General features: G+C 33.9%; 1 protein-coding gene across 4 annotated transcripts; it reads right to left on the reverse strand.

Annotated features, from left to right (window-relative positions):
• Nucleotides 1–5,579: 5,579 nt before the first annotated feature.
• LOC116841655 (juvenile hormone acid O-methyltransferase-like) lies at nucleotides 5,580–17,361 on the reverse strand. Of its 4 annotated transcripts, none has more exons than XM_032809874.1 (6): nucleotides 17,165–17,361; nucleotides 8,278–8,484; nucleotides 7,959–8,130; nucleotides 7,147–7,279; nucleotides 6,851–6,998; nucleotides 5,580–6,259 (listed from the first exon to the last, which is right to left on the reverse strand). In XM_032809874.1, exons 2-6 carry the CDS (start codon nucleotides 8,462–8,464, stop codon nucleotides 6,048–6,050), a joined length of 852 nt encoding a protein of 283 aa, XP_032665765.1. In that variant the 5' UTR covers nucleotides 8,465–8,484; nucleotides 17,165–17,361; the 3' UTR covers nucleotides 5,580–6,047. The 4 variants fall into 4 exon arrangements, with proteins under 4 accessions (XP_032665765.1, XP_032665767.1, XP_032665768.1 ...); XM_032809876.1 differs by lacking the exon at nucleotides 17,165–17,361 and adding an exon at nucleotides 13,186–13,407; XM_032809877.1 differs by lacking the exon at nucleotides 17,165–17,361 and adding an exon at nucleotides 10,335–10,778 and having other exon boundaries at nucleotides 7,219–7,279.
• Nucleotides 17,362–17,742: the final 381 nt, after the last annotated feature.

Genomic DNA, 17,742 nt, shown 5'->3' on the forward strand with positions numbered 1-17,742 from the left:
TTCCATCCTGTTACATCTCGAGATCTAGCAGTTGTAAAAAATTCTCACCCTTCTCAACTCGCGCGCACGCACTATAGAAAAACTTTTATCGTATCGAATATGCAATTTCTCACGCATACATCGTAATATATACCGAAGCCGAAGATACTTATCATAAAAAAAGAAATACCAACCAATTCCCACTCGGCAATATTTCTGTACTGTGACAAGTTTGTTACAAGTTCAGGTAGCGACCGTCTTTGTAAATTCATAAAAACGTGTTGGCACAGAGTGAATGATATTTAAACTTGACATTATTCTTTTATCTTGTTTTCCTGTATTTTCATCTCCAACAGAATAACATGATGGGACGTGAAGTTGCTGCTAGGTACGGGCACGGTGTAATCCTCCCTCAATGACGCCAGGCTTACACACGGACTTCCGAGCGGCCAGACGTCGAGATATCAGCGTGAGTCGCGCCGTAATAATTCCAGAGCGGAGTGCGACGGGTCTCACATCGACTTGTGGGGCCACCATCGTCGACGTCGGGGAAAAGAGAGAGCGCAGACTTTGTTCTCGACGGTGACAAACGCCTGGCAAACATCGCAGCGCACGAGGCACGGACGAAGGTTGGCGGCGGCGGTGCCGATGGGGGGTGGAGGCGGCGGTGGCGGCAGCAGCAGCAGCAGCAGCGCGTGGGCTGGTGACGGGGGTGGCAGTGGTGCGTTCCGTCCGACGGCCACGGCCACGACCCACGACCGCGAGGGCTTCGGCCGGCCCGGGCGAGACATTGAACTCGTTGCAGGGGGAGGACGGGCAACGAGCATCGATTCGTCTGCTCCAGAAACGAAAGCTTCGGGGGCCTCGCCACCGCTGCGCCACCCCACCACCCGCCGACGCTGCCACCCGGTCTGTTCGCTCACCTTCCACCCCCGCGAGAGTCGAGCCACCTCTTGTTACGATGAAAACGCCAGACGGGAGTGGAAACGAGCGGTTCGCGTCCGGGGATGATGCCGCCGCTCGTGACACAACGAGAGACGATGTGACACGCTCGTTCACACGATCGCTATACGTGTTGAACTCAATCGTCGTATTTGCTCCACGAGGGAGAGTAAAAGGGTCAAGAGGTATAGTCGTCAATCCAACAGCTACTTACCTACGCGCTGCTCGAGTCGAAACTTTCATTAATCCTGCAAATTGAAATTTGAAAGATCATTGTGAAGAATCTCCAAATATATAGAATGCTATCCTACTTGATCCTATAAATGATTACTTATTCTACATTATTATGCTGTCTTCTCCATGTAGAGTCTTAAAGAAAGATTTATTTCAAAATTGTTTAATTATTCTATTATCTCAAAATATATTCTAGTTATATTTAATCTTTATTTCTGTTCTAAATAAGCAACGAGTAATGATTAATTTATGTAACTTATTTAACAGATTTCGTATTTGAGATAATAAAATATGAAATAGTTACTATGTGTAAGTAATATTTATTATATTTTAATGTATAAATAAAATAAAAAACTTTATTTATAATTCTTTCACAACTATGTTTTTTTATTGATGTTGTAATTTCGATAGAATTTGATAATTTAGATGAGTTAAAAAAGAAGGAATTGTATAATTTTTTCAACGATAACTACGAAATATGAATGCCGGCCTGAATTTCGATTTCAGTATCTTCTTAGTCTCAATAAATCTGTCAAGTGTCCATTAAAATCATCGGAAACTTATACAATAAATGATTCTATACATCTAGTATTATATGATGTATCTTTACCTGCTTTCTTGGCTTCCTGCTTTCTCCGTCCTAGTTTCCCGATTTTAACATCTTACTCCGGGCTATTCCATCGTAGTACTGACATTGACCTTGAAAGACTTGCATATGTCTCGGTCCTAAACGATTGGACTTTCCTCAATCAAGAAAAATTTTGAGCTACTTATTCTTTAGCAGCAGGTGAGTAACGAGTGTATTGTTTACGAATCACGGCTTCTTGATTCACATACGGGCTCCTTAACTTCGTTAATTTATCTTCATTGCATAGGATAACAAGTAATTGAAACACGGAGAGTTCCCAAGAAAACGCGAGAAGTTCCTAACGAGCGAGGAGCCTTTATCTAGTTCATCTTATCGGACACGGACGATATAGTCACGGTTGTGCCAAGGGATATTTACATAAACAGTAACGTAGACCCGACATTATATCCCAGCGTAAACAATAAATAAACCCGATTCACCGGCGATCTTAGGCGCGGAGTCAGACTTGGGCGCGATATTGTGGCTCACGTTTTCTCGTTACCGTATGGCCCATATCTCTCTCCCTTTTAGGAAAAGCCCGCCACCTACATAAACGTTATGGTCTTAAGGGGCTGGCAACCCCTTTCGCGCAATGTAGAATTCCCGAAATGCGCCGTCTTTTACGCGATAAGCCGTAGGTCAGGATAAGGTTTCTTATATATAGCCACGCTTTGTCAGATTGATCATATATTAACATATTACGACAAATCAGTGGAGTCGTGACAGAAGTCGCCCCAGTGCTGATTCCAATTTTACGAACCATCGAACCAACGATTCGCTTTGCTTGATTCTTCCTAAAATTAAAAGAGTTTATTCCATAATTGTAATAAAAGCATCAAAAAAGTTTCACGTACACACAACCCAATAAAAAATATAATTAATAATATTATTTATAGAAAGTGATGACAAAACTGGAATATCTCTTTTTATAAAAATTTGAAAAAATAAATTTATCCTTTTCTTTATCTTCATCTTTTAACACAAGTTCATGGATTGCTAACGTGCCGGATGCAAATATTATAAAAATTCATTAGAAATTGTTCCGTGTTTCGCGATTGCGTTGCGCTGACGTGCCAAAGTAGCAATAACATTTGGAGATCTGAGCCAATAATCGAATATCGGTAAAATCGGCGTTACGTATTGAGAGAAAATCGTGGACGATGTTCCAAAAGCATCGCGAAATTTCGCACCCTAGCAGCTGATAATTTCATCGAACGATTGCACCGTGATCCTGCGGCGAGAATGGTTTACGTACAAAGCGGACCTCTCGACGCGGTACTTTCGATTCGATAAAATATAAATTTCCTGAGGGCGCGAGAACACAGTCGCTGGAAGGAGCCAGTCATACCGCACGCGCTCCTGCGAAAAGGGATGAAGATATTGCGGCCGTGTCCCTCCATCTGCGTCACATATCTCAGGGGGATGCGCTTTGGTGATATAAAGAAACGCTTTGGGGGATCACCGCTTAGAAGGGTGACTGGCGTTACCGTTACAACGTCTTCGGACCCACCCATGGGAGATGACCAGAAGACTTCCGCACGCACCATCAACGATTACATCGATGTCCAGTCACGCGGGAATTTCGCTACAACCCATCTCGATAATCATTTATGTGAAGCAGAAATGGAAACAGGGCGCCCCACCTTTCGCCGTTCGATCCGCGCCGATTTCGCCGGACATATCGCAGGCTGAAAATTGCTGAAACATCCGGCCGAATGATTTTTCAACGTACAGACTCCATGCGCTGACCCGACGAATAACCATAAGAACGTGGGACTTCAACCCGTCATTTATAGTACTCCGAAATTTTTCATAGCTACGTTTTGAAACTTCATGTCGATACTTCTTGTGGTAAAAAAACTTACTAACTGATTATTCATAAATATTATAAATCGTAATTATTTTGTAAGTTTGTCATATTTTATGTCATAATATTTTCTTAATTATACAGTATATTTTTTTACAACCGTGAGAGTAATAGATTTAAAATGGAACATGACATGCCAATGTATACTGCAATTTAAGTTACATTAATTTTTTATCATACGGGTCGTCTGAAATAATTGTGTAAAACATGTGAATCCATGTAATAAATTTAAATTACATTTTCAGGCATGCCTATGCTTTGTCGTAACGTATGAAAATATATGGAAAAGCATAAAACACGCACACATACACGCCCAAAACATCCCGTGTATAACCCTCCCGTAAAATTACTTTAAGTACCCTGACCTGAATTTATGGATTTATAACATCTTCGCATCGGCTGAACATCGGGGAGCTCATAAACGCCTCAGTGTTGGACCCCGAAAGGGGCTTTATTAATGCAAACTCTTGTTGCTCGTGTAAAGTCGTAAAGTGTACGGCTTCTGCACCTACGCACAGCTCCGTCGTAACGATCAATACCTCGAGCTTTACAATCGCTAGACACCCTATAACGCGGGGAATCGCGATACTTCGCCGTAGTATCATACAATGTCATATTTCCTTAATTCTCTCATTTATGACTGGCCACGATAAATCCAGTCGTAGTAACAATGAATCTCGTTTTCCCTCTCTGTTCCCGGCGTGATTAATCGGCTTAGCTGCTGTATGATCTACATTCTATGTTCCACGAATATAAAAGATATAAAAGTATCAACCCCGATAAATTCAATGACAAACGCGCAGACATAAAGCAAATAACATACGAAATGGAAAACAAATAAAATTAACGTAGAATAAACGTATGGATTTACTAGTTAAATACCGGCAAAATGGAACTTTGGAATGTGAAATACATCATATCTGGAACATCCGGAAAATCCGGACGGAAATAGCGATATTGTAATAAGATAACAAAAACATATGCAATAAATATTTGCATGGTTGATATATATTAGTCATTAATATTATAAGTCAAATTTATAAAATTCCATTATTGCAAGCAATTTTTAACAGAAGAAGCAGAAAGCAGTAATCATTACATTATAGCGTCCAGTATCAAATGCAAGCGTATAATGGTTAATTCTTTATTAGTCGTATACAAGTGCTAATAATCTACAATAAAATAATTCTACAATGGCAGTAAGAAGTAGAAAGTAAAAATAAAAAATTGCAATCGAATGTGAGAAGAATAATTAACTGATCAATTAACAGGATATATCAAATGATTGGCCAATTTCTTATTCTTACTTCCTACTTTTTACTGCTTAAAAAGCAATTCTTGGACCGTAAGAAGAATCAGCGATTGTGATTGGTCAATTTGCTTACTGTTTAAGTTTTTCTGTGTTTCACGACCCTTACTACCACTATAGAATGGGCTTTATGACTTATTTCTTATTCTAAGCTTATTCTGCATATTGTAGACCAAACCTAAGGCTTGACGTCGTTGTACAACTCAAGTAGTACAAAACTATTTTATGTAATCCTCTGATTGTTTTAAGCAGCATTTGATAACATTTAATAAGCTCTCTCTCTCTCTCAATATAATTTATCCTAGACTATATTTTTATATGTATAAACAGTACATAATAAATTTTGCATGATCTCATGTTGCTATTTATTGTATTATAATTATTATATTAAGTTATCCTTTCATTATTAAATTTTGATATTAAATCTTAAGTTTATTAAGCATGCAATATTTGTACAAAGTACATTATGGAAATGTTATAGAAATACGTATTAAACAACTAAATATAATATATGATAGAATAAAGGATTAAAATATAACAGAGATTGGATGAGTAAATAAATCATGTTCTTAAGCGTGATACGTTGTGTTGAAAGTCGCACGAACTTCGGTGTAACAATATATAGGTACACAGGTTTTCATATTTATTACAGTTATTAAGTTACAGTTATATTAGGTTCATGTTTATAATAGTTTTGGACACGGCATTAGACGACACTTTGTTACTGCCGATTATGTTCAGTTGTGCTTTTAAAAGTAATCGTAGGTATTAGCATATATTTATAAATTAAAGTCAACTAAACTATATAGCTATATAATACCAAACTACTAAGCTATATAATACCAAACTAAATAGTAATAGTTGATAAAGTATTCTCAGAATATATTATTACAGATAAAAGTTTTTTAATCGTGTGATCACATTAATTAACCTTGTACTAATTTCTGTTTTGATTGGTTTTATATAGCATTAATTAAAATTTAGCATTTATAATAAAATAATTTATAATAAATAGAGTGACGAAATAATTACTAAAAAAAATAAAATAAAAATTAAAAAATAAAAATAAATATTTTCTGAGTTCATCCTCAACGGCATCGTTCATTGTCTTCTTTTGTTATCTTTTGTGCATAAAATACCAATATTTCGTGTAGATCCAATGCTGCCATTTCATCATTATACAGTTTTGCATGACCAAATAGTGTTCTCGTATATTCCCGAGTAAACTCATCTTTAAATTGTTCCAGTAGGTTGTAGGGCATGTCTTTCAAAAATAATGATACGAAAGACAATATCGCAGCTGTCGAAATAATTAACAGTTAATATAAAATTAAAAAAATCAGATCATTACGTGATATATCGATATAGTGACATATCATTAATATTATAAATATCACTCGAAATGCAATGATTTTTTTATTCTTAATAAGTAAATTCGCCATTCTCTGAATCGTCAAACAAATATTATTATTTAAAATGAAAGAGTGAGTCTGAAATATTCTTTACGGTCATATATAAGAGCAATGTCATTTTAATTGTTTAAAACATTTATCTGTTCAGAATTCACTCTAAACTTACATGCAACACAATCATTCTTACGATTTCGCGTGGCAATTTTTATTATCGCTTCGAGTGAATTTTCGCTCATATTGTATGAGATTTTATTCAAAAGAACTTAGAAAGAATATGCACCAAATAATAATAAAAGCAATAATTATTTTCTTTACATTTATTGCAAATTATGTTACTATTATCGTTATATTACGATAAAATTTAATGTATTTCTTAAATTTATATTGAAAAAGACTTATAATAGTTCTAGATAACTTATTGTTTTCTAACTCTAGATAAAATTTTATATGCTTGCGTAGATATTCTTCAAAAAACTTACATGGAAACTTCTGTACATTCTTAATAAAAATGGTTCTCTCTCGGTGACTGCAATGATTAATTACAAATCCGATACTTTGGAGTAATTTTTTCATTTTTTTGTCAGGTTGAGGTATGTTATGAAATGGTGTAAGAAACTTGTTGAATTTCTATATAAGTATAAAGAAAACATTAGATAATATATAACGAATTAGCCAGTAAGAAATTATTATTTATTATGTAATTATATAATTGTTATATAAATATTATATATTATATAATTATATAATTAATAAATATTTATTATATAATATTTACTGTTACATAAGAGGCGTAACGGGTATCTTGCGCCATTTTATGCAAAATAATGAAAATATTTTGAGATGTTACCATTGCGCAAAGAAATGTTCCACCTGGTCGAAGTATATGATAAATATTCTCCAACGCCTGTCTATAAGATAAAATAAGAAATGTATTTACAATTAAAATAAACTCTTGACTTTATTATTGTTTGTATTACTTTTGCTAAGGAACATCTAAAAACGTACAAATATTTTGATTATGTAGTTGTTGATTATAACGTTTACTAACAACATGTTTTCCTAAAGTTCAACTCTTATTAACTTCTTTAATGATATTAAACGTACTTAGTTTTTCAAAACGTATAGATTCATTAAAATGTCTCGGGACAAACGGAAAATATACTTGTTTTCCATGGTTTGTTCCGTGTGTTTAATTCCGACGTTTCGTGAATATTTCAGTTTACTTCAGGAAGTAAGGCCACCTAAATTGAAATGTTCATAAAACGTCGGGACTAAATACAAAGAAGATGCGGTTTATATCCGGAAAACAAACGAAGTATTGGACAATACCGCGAAAATCTAAAATACCAAACAAACAGGCAATTTATGTGCACGTTTTAATAAAATATGAAATTAATGTATTATACTTCCGCGCCTTTAAAGTTGCATTATTAATCGTCATAGAAAAAAAATATTTACCAGGAGCAATCACATGGAAATAATGAAATGAAAATTACGTGTAAATTATTTAACTAAAATTATTTCAAATATTTGTTATGCTTATGATAGAGGCAATTAGTAATGTACTCGCTTCAAATTCGTTCTTACCGTATATCGTCGCACCAATGCAAAGTGTGAAACGAGAATACATGATCGAATTCAGATATGTATTTATCAGGTAGATTCTTTGTTTGAATATCCAATATTTCGAATTCAAGTCGTTTTTCGTCTTCGTATAATTTGTTAGCATATTTAATCATATCCTCCGAAATATCCGTACCTTTAAATAAAATTCAATAAAGCGATAATTTACATCAAATCATATATATATTACATATATGTATTGTTACATATAAAATTTATATATATATATATATATATATATATATATATATATTACATTAATATTACATCAATATTTTCTTACCAATTATCGTTGCTTCCATATGGAGTGCCGGCAAAATAATGTTTCGTGTTACATCACCAGGACCGCAACCGATATCCATACACTTTCCGGATATATTTATCAGTTGCTCATCAAACTCGTTGATTATATGTATTATACCTTTTTGCGACGCATCATTAGATTGGCTGTATTGTTTCGCATCTATCATGGTGGGTTGTAATTCTGGCACTATATGTTTCAAAATAACATTTTACTGTACATCGTCAGTATAACTTGGTGTTACTTTTATAGTCTTTTAGAATACATAGATCTATAGCAATATCCTGATTGGTTCTTCAACTTAAGTTTACGTATTATGGTTATGGTTACGGCAATTTATGTGCGAAGGCATATTTAAGGCGTAGGCCTTAAAGCCCTACAATGGCAGTAAGCAGTAAAAAGTGAAAAATTAGAGTAAGAAATTGACCAATCACAGTCAAATGTGAGAAGAATAAGAACTATGATTGGTCAATTTCTTACTCTTATTTCCTACTTCTTACTGCTTATTACCATTGTAGAATGGACTTAAGAACCTAAGAAGCCTTTAATCATAGACTTGGTCTACAATATAAGAAGTAAGCCGTAAGAATTGGCCAATCATAGCCTATTCTTGTAATTATCGATTATGGTTGATTAATTCTGTTTCTCTTTTTCTCTTTCTTCTCCCCTCTCTCTATCTTTTTTTTTCAATATAATTTATTGTAGACTCCACTTTTACATATAAACCATATACAATAAAGTTTGCAAAATTTCATATTATTATTTATAGTAATATGAACAGTTATAATCATTTATTATATATTTATAGTTATAATCATTTGCATCAAATTTGTCTTTTCATTATTAAATTTTGATAAACATGCAATAACTATATAATGTACGGAATCGTGGAAATGTTATAGGAATGCGTATTAGAGACAACTAACAAGGGACATTTGGCAATTTGACGTGAAAATTAAAAAAATCTGCAACTTAGCAGAATTATAGAGCAAACAAATCTAACGAAACAGAATTGTAGAGCAAACAAACCTAACGAAACAATTTTTCATTGGTGTCCGTTTTATTCTCTCATATGTTGTATTGAAAGTCGCGCGAGCTTCAGTGTAATAACACTGTAGATACATAGTGTGTTCGTTTATAACTTTTGGGCACGGCGTTATACACATTAGACGACAGTCTATTCCTGTCGATTATTTTAAGTTGTGTAATCGGAAGCAATCATAGGTGTTACTATATATTCATAAATTGAAATCAACTAAATAATAGCTGAGCAGATATTTTCAGAATACATTATCACAAGTAAAAATTTTAATCGTGTGATCACACTATGTGTTAGCACTATATTAATTTCTATTTTAATTACGTTTTAGCTAGATTAATTAAAATCCAGCATTAATCGATACCCATATACTTTCCATATACTTTCTAGAGTTTATAGTTCCATTTTTTCATTTTTTTAATTTTTTTAATTTTTTAGTTTTTTATTTTATTTTTTACTTTTTGTTTTTTCGTTCCTATATTTTTTCCTTTTTTATATCCTTATAACTTCACGAAAGAAAAAGAACAGAAAAATTAAAATTCACAAAATATTCGCGTTTTTAGGATTGTACATAAAACAATACATATATTTTCTTTTTCTGCAAAGTTACACGTACAGTAGCTAGGTGTGGTTTTTTTAAGTTGTTATAACTTTTGAACGGTTCGACTACAAACGAAACGAAAATCACTACAAACGATTTAGAAACGTCACCCGTTTGCAGATTTGAGATCTCAAAATGGGGTGCTACTCATTTTTTTTAATTTCTGTAATTTTTAATGGGTGGAACTACAAACTAAATTATTGTTACCACAAACAACTACGAATAAAATGCTTTTTATGTAGAAAACTTTTAATGTATTATTTTTTCAAAAGTCGGGTGCCAGGTTCACATAGCTTGACGAAATTCGTGATAACGTTATACGATATTGTACGATAACTGCTTTAGTGGAAAATAAGCAGTGGAAAATTTAAAAAAAACGATGTATTGCTACGAACTTACTTGGTTCTTTTTTGTTTCGCCTGTATCGGCCACAAATTTCTATATAAATTTCTAAGGTGTTTGACACAAGATATGACAACGCACGTGTGCAGATAGATTAGGTCAAATTGAACAAAAACTTCCTCTTTTTAACCACATAAAATTTCTAAATATTAATAAAAGAGGATTAACGAGGATCAGTACGTGCGACGTTATGGAACACACTTTATAGACGCGAGTTCATCTACAATATGGTTGAGACGCGACTGCAATCTAAGATCAATTCTACGATACGTTAAATATCCGACTCGGAGGTAAAAATATAGTCGAATTCAAGGTTAATTTGTTTACGAGAAGTAGTAAATATACCAATTAACGAATCCGTCTCCAACGAGTTTGAGCTTCATATATATTATGAAGAAAAAAATGCTGAAAAACATACTAGAAGTTTTAGCCGTTGCATTTTATTTATTTTAAAGCTATTAAAAGAACAGTTATATATAAATAGTTCGATAAAGCAGATTAAAATATCATGTAATCGTGATTTTTTGCTTGAATATTTAAAAATATTTTTATTTATAAATATACTTAGTGCTTAAATCTTTCGCTTTACTAAATTATAATAAGTTTGTTATGTACTAAAATTATAGATTCTGAAAAAATTAGCAAAGGCCCCTACACAAGGTATATATTTCAGCAATTTATTACTGAAATATCTATTTACCTACACGAAACAAAAACTTCTAGTGGACGTCCAATAGACATCCATCATGGAGATTCAAAAGCTCTAATGGATGTGTAATATTTACAGGATTTCTAATGAATATCCAAATGTCCGTTTATGGTCTCCATATGACGTCCATTAGACATACTAATTGGAGATTACTATGAAGTACTATGAAGGTTTTATACAGATTCTGTGGAGGCTCTATGCAGTTTCTATGTACGTGCATATCAATTCTTTAGATTGTTAAAACAAAAAATGTTTTGTTTAAATTTAATATTTCGCATGTTCTAGGTAGTTCAGTCTAATTGAATATAATGCGAGTATGTCAAACAATGATAATATGTTCACAATAACATAAAATGATAAACAAACTTGACATTATCTAGAACTAGATTTTATGTGAAATTCACACAGTTATAACGTAAAATGTAAAATAAAATATTCTTATGCGGCAAATTGTAATTATTACTTATTTTAGTTGTTTGTGAGATGTCGATAATTTAACTGAAATCTTTATAATTATATCCCATTTAATTGATTTAATTAATATCGTTTTTGAAAAAAAAAGATTTACTACATTCGTGAAACCTGAACTTGGGACTCTAGATCTTCTATATCTAGAATTATATATCAAGTAGAGCTATTTAATGCGGAACTATTTAGTTAATGTAATCCCTAATTGTTTTGAGTAGCGTATTATGACATTTAATAAATTTTCTTTCTTCCTGCTCCTTTATTTCCATTTTTCTCTATCTTCCTCTTTCTCTACTTTCTTTTCCATTTCATTTCCATTTCACTTTCCATTTCTACTTTCTCCTCTTTCCCTTTTCTCTATCTTCCTCTTTCTTTTCTTCAATCTCTATCTCCTTCTTTCCTTTTCTTTTTCTCTATTTTTCATTTTTCTGTTCTCTCGTGTAACAATTTATCTTAGACTCCATTTTTTATATACAAACCATGCATAATAAATTTTACAAAATTTTATGTTGCTATTTATAATCGTTACATCAAAGTTGTCTTTTTATTATTAAATTTTGATAATACGCAGTAACTATACAATGTAGGGAATTATGGATGTTATAGAAATGCGTATTAAAGTGGATGCGTTGTAAAAAAATAAATATGACACATAAAAAGATGAAAGATTAGAAAGATTAGAAGAATGCTGAATTATAAAAACTCTCATAAATATTCTATTTTAATGTTTAATCGTATTTTAATTATACATACAATATTGATAAATTAATTTTCTTAATCAGTAACTGTACGAAGTAATAAAATAAATAATTGCAACTGGAAAAAGTATTAAATAATTTAATATTACAAGATGACACGTGAAAATTGTATATGATATAAGCCAAATTATTGAATTTAATTAAATCGATTGTTTGCAGTGGTGCGTAGTGTGGAAAATCATGAGGAGCCGCGTTTGTAGAGGTCGCGCGGGCGAATACACAATACGGTGTGTAACTTGACGATAACAACACGCACGCGACGCGCTAACGATCATTACAGTTGTTGAATTGGTATCGGATTGCGATACTCCAGAGTTGATCAATTTACTACATCTAATTGCAATAGGTAACATTTCTATCAGTTAGATACTCTCATAATTCACTGTACAAATACTAATTTAATCTAATCTCGTCTTGAAATGTCGCGTAACGTTCTTTTAAGTTGTCGAGCGTTAGCGTACTTTTAATCTGACAGCGCAACTCTAACTTTAACGTAAGTTATACAACTATTTGACAGAATTATTTCATGAATATAATCCTCTGATTGTTTTGAGCAGCATTTAATGACATTTAATAATTTTCTCTTTTTCTTTCTTTCTCTCTCAATATAACTTATTTTAGTCTCGATTTTTACATATAAATAATATATAAATTTTGCAAGATTTCATATTACTACACACATAACACGCTATATTACTTAATATCGCAATATTATAATATTACAATATTGCAAACCGCTTTGTCTATTCATATGATGACGATTGCCATATGGATAGACAGAACGCTCTATGTGCGTAAATAAAAAGGGAAAAATGCTTGCGTACGTGGGCTCGAAATCGCATCATTGGTGTGCAAATCAAGTAATGTTTACTACAACCATACCGTGTTCTTATGACCGAAGTTTGATACTCACAATTGTGGTCGATTCTTATAATTCTCTTATAATTGAAGTTGGCTAAGACTAACTCGGGGCGATTCGGGGCCACATAAGCGACTCAGGAGACTGCCTTTTCGGTCGTTGACAGTCTTTATATATCAAGTGGTCATGGCGCGACGTCGAGTATACAGGATATCTTACACTCTCCTCCGGGCATTTAGTGGGGACGTAGAATGGGTTGATGTGAACATAAAAGTCCTATACCGTTTTGCGAAATTCGTAATAATAGTCGAGTAATTAATTGTGAAAGATTAAGAAAAAGCGTGTGCTGAATGGTAGAGGACGGACCGCTTGAGTCACAGCGCAGCCCAATAATATAACGCGGGGATGTCGCGCGTGGCGATTGGAAGACAATGCACCACTGTCTATACTTATACCGCTGTGCTCCTACATCTCGCCTCGACGCGGTGCGGCGGACTCACGAAATACCGATTTCTAGAGAGATCCTATCTTCCGATATCGAATAAGAAGCGAGATCAGGCCTCCGTATCATTAGAGATCGCACTGGAGAAGCGAGATCAGGATTACTCCGCTACCGCGGCGCATAGACGCGTCCGCGACACCGTATCTTCCGCATCCACGATCTCGTACGAACGAGTAGGACTCATTCGATAAACAAGGCAACGAATCCAACGAAGGCTCCGCGTCAGCAGATGGACTGCCGAGGCAGCCTCTGCCTGCACGCACCGAATAACCGATCTACTAGAGAAAATCATTGCAGTCGATTTATCGCCATAGGGACGATCTTCCGGAAGCATATCAGTTGCAATACCGTATATACAGCGCTGCATCGTACCGCAGCGATTTAAAGACATTGTCAACTGGCATTTAGACAAACGTGACAAAATAGACAAACCGTGGAAACATCAACAAACGAATACACGTTTGAAGAAGCGACGTGACAACACATCCGACCGCGTCCCGCGCGCAACACTTCGCGAGCCATCGCCGAAACAAAATACCTGACAAGCGTATACACAATCGACCGAAAACCAACGGCGTCGACATCAAAGATATAATTTAATGTATAGCAACAGCTTATTTTAAACGACCAAGTTTATTTTTGATTCCACTGTTTCAAAATTATTCAGCCTTCTAATATCTGTGAAGATGGCACCACATTTATAAAAAAAATCAATTTATTATCATAATTCTGATTGCACCCCGATGAGTTCTAAAGTTCTAGATAACATTTAGTTCCGGCGAAATAAAGTAAAAAAAACTAATTTTGAAGTTTGGAGGTGCTAAGTTCACAAAATGAGATCAGAAAAATGACAATAACTTTTTAACGGTTGCACCAAATGAATTTCATCATTAGAATTTTTTATAGAACTCTTGTGGTGCTATCCAGAATTCCAGTCGGAACGCTGGAATTATTTAAAAAAATTTCACCCTTTCAGGACTTAGGAATTTTCACAAAATGTGATCTGAAAAAAGACACTAACTTTTTAACGGTTGCACCAAATGGATTTCATCATGAGAATTTTTTATAGAACTCTTGTGGTGCTATCCAGAACTCCCGTTAAAACGCCGGAAATACAAAAAAAAATTTTACTCAATTAGATAATTTCAATTATCTCAATTGTGGCGTCTCAGAGAGCGAGACTCAACGCAAGGTGCATCGCTCCTATTTAAAAGGACGTTTTCGGAGCGCACCTTACGCACCGTCCTTCCAGGAACCGCGAGGCTCGCGACGCGTTTCTGAGAAACGCGACGGGGCAGCGATAAGTGCGAGCCCGCGATGAATTCGCGGAAGCGCGGGACCTGCACCGAATTCGGAGAATCGCGAGCGATTCCGAAGAGGGGCAACGGTAAGCGCAAGCCCGCGACGAATTCGCGGAAGCGCGGGAATATAAAAATGTTCTTATCTTTCTAACTAGAGTACAATTCTTGTACCTTGTACCTTGTACTCTAGTTAGAGTACCTTTCCACTGCGAGCGCGATTATACTATAAGGCTAAGATCTTGTGAACGCGAAGCGAACGCAACCACATCAATTATAATTATAATCCAATATCTAATAAAGAAGGCTTGTCATTTTTTCGATAAACTGCTCCTATATCTTAAGCATAATAGAAAGTTTCGGGCGAGGCGATCGTCTCCCTTTTTATTTCCTCTAGTAAGATCTATAATGAAAAAAAAGAATATCATGCGCGTGTGCGAGAAAGAGAGAAGAAGAGAAAAAGAGAAAATTCTAAATTTTTATAACTTCGAAAGATTTAGATTAAGAAGGCAATACTATTTATGTGTCTTTATGAACTTCTGAAATTATTAATACGCCCGTGTTGAAATTTTGATTCTATTTTCGACCTCAATATTTTACTTAATACATACTTTAAAGACTATATCAATCATTTTCAATTCTATTAGATCTACTAACTTTGTCGAGAAGTTCTCTTTAGAATCTACAAGTAATATTTTATACGTTTTCTTTATCATTTAAAAGGGTTAAGTGGAACTTTAGTTTTGTGCGTGTATTAAACATATATTAATCCTCCAAAATATAAAGATATTGGAAAGTACAGGTTGAAAGTAAACTGGAATTTCAACTCGAGTCTGAAAGGAGATACCAGAGGTGTTTTAAATATCCACAATTTAAACGTGAAGCATTTTACAAACTGAATTTTCTCTTTATTACCGATAATGCAGAGGATCTTCTTGAAATAATAAACGTCCATTTTTACGCTTCAATATTAGATCTTCTCATAATCCTTAAATATATCTTACACTCTCAAATATATCAACCATTTTCGATTCTATTTGACCTACTGGCTTTATTGAGAAGATTTCTTTAGAAACTACAAGTAGCATTTTATGCTACTTGTATTATTTTTGTCGTTTAAGAGCATAGGACTTTAATTTCCATATTGGCATTAGATTGACCTATCGCACACGCGCACGATATTCTTTTTCTTCATTATAGATCTTACTAGAGGAAATAAAAAGAGAGACGATCGCCTCTCCCGAAACTTTCTATTTTGCTTGAGATATAGGAGCAGTTTATCGAAAAAATGACAAGCCTTCTTTATTAGATACTGGATTATAATTATAATTGAGATAATTGAGGTAATTGAAATAATTGAGATTATCTAATTGAGTAAAATTTTTTTTCGTATTTCCGGCGTTTTAACGGGAGTTCTGGATAGCACCACAAGAGTTCTATAAAAAATTCTAATGATGAAATTCATTTGGTGCAACCGTTAAAAAGTTACTGTCATTTTTCTGATCTCATTTTGTGAACTTAGCACCTTCAAATGTCAAAATTAGTTTTTTTACTTCATTTCGCCAGAACTATTTCTAAATGTTATCTAGAACTCTAGAACTCATCGGAGTGCGATCAGAACTATGTTAATAAATTGATTTGTTTAAAAATGTGGTGCCATCTTTACAGACGTAGCCTTCTACGAACCCCAACCGGCGAGCGTAATCCGACACGCGACGCATCGCGGTTACATATTTACGACAGTTCGAAACGTTGAGATCAGTATAGATTGTTGTGACCTAAAAATTAGTGAGTCGCAACGCAGCACCTATTAATTATGACCGCTGCTTATGCATGTATTTTAGAATTATGGTTACGAAACCTTACGGTTATTACAAAACTGTTATTACCTAGTTATGGATATAGCCAATTTTTTATGTATTTGGCAGTGGAAGCTAGTACTATCTTAATATCTCTGTTTATAAGCGGCCATAACAGTAATATTACTGTAATATTGTACTGTAATATATGAAATCCTAAGTAGCAAAATGATGTTAAATAACATTTTCATTACGTCATTAAAATGTTATTAAAACATATAATTAATTATTATTATATAATTATTAAATCATATGATGTTTATGTGTGTGTTACTTGGCACATAATATCTCGTATTGAAATATGAATAAAATATTTTAAAAGTAATATATTGTTTTGTAATATGACAAATATCTTTATTGTTAATATTACTTACAAAAGGAACTTCCTGTTTTCCTTTATTTTGCCGAACTTTTGTAGGAATATAATTGGTATAGAAGTAACAAACGCTATTCGGAGACTATGCAATTCTCAACCATTTACGAGAAATTGCGATTTGAAATTTAACAAGTTCCCTTAGTTCTATTGTAGAACACTCATCAAGCAACGGCGTAGCGCAGCGGACTAAACGCCACGCTATAAGATAGATATTACATGTGTCGTGCGACAAGCTTGTCGGGTATTCCGATTGGCTGCTGACGAAGCACAAATGAGGTGCTTCCGTCGGAAAGTTACTATGTTTCTTGTCGAAAAAATCCTGAGCAAGAATGAACACTTTATGACAGTTGTAAAACTTTAATTTGTGGTTGGCATTTGTAAAACTTTGAGTTATCTTAACAAAAAGTCTTAACCTACAAAATGGAAATAGAAGAGTAAGTGTACATTTTTTTACTTATAAAAATAACAAATATGTAATGCAAATATATAAATGTAAATAAATACAGTGTCACAAATAGTACAATATAATTCTTTTTAGTTAGATTGTCTAGGGAAATGTGTGATGTGCCAAAATGT

This window comes from Odontomachus brunneus, unplaced genomic scaffold (assembly GCF_010583005.1).
Source record: "Odontomachus brunneus isolate Ranch 3 - 2012 unplaced genomic scaffold, Obru_v1 Obru_scaffold_017, whole genome shotgun sequence".
Taxonomy (NCBI): domain Eukaryota; kingdom Metazoa; phylum Arthropoda; class Insecta; order Hymenoptera; family Formicidae; genus Odontomachus; species Odontomachus brunneus.

What these genes read in the sequence shown, in the direction of transcription:
- LOC116841655 (XM_032809873.1), bottom strand. An exon ending in TATGGAAGCAACGATAATTG is followed by an intron (nt 8,131 to 8,277) that starts GTAAGAAAATAT and finishes TTTTATTTAAAG; the next exon opens with GTACGGATATTTCGGAGGAT. An exon ending in GTTACGCCTCTTATGTAACA is followed by an intron (nt 6,999 to 7,146) that starts GTAAATATTATA and finishes ATACTTATATAG; the next exon opens with AAATTCAACAAGTTTCTTAC.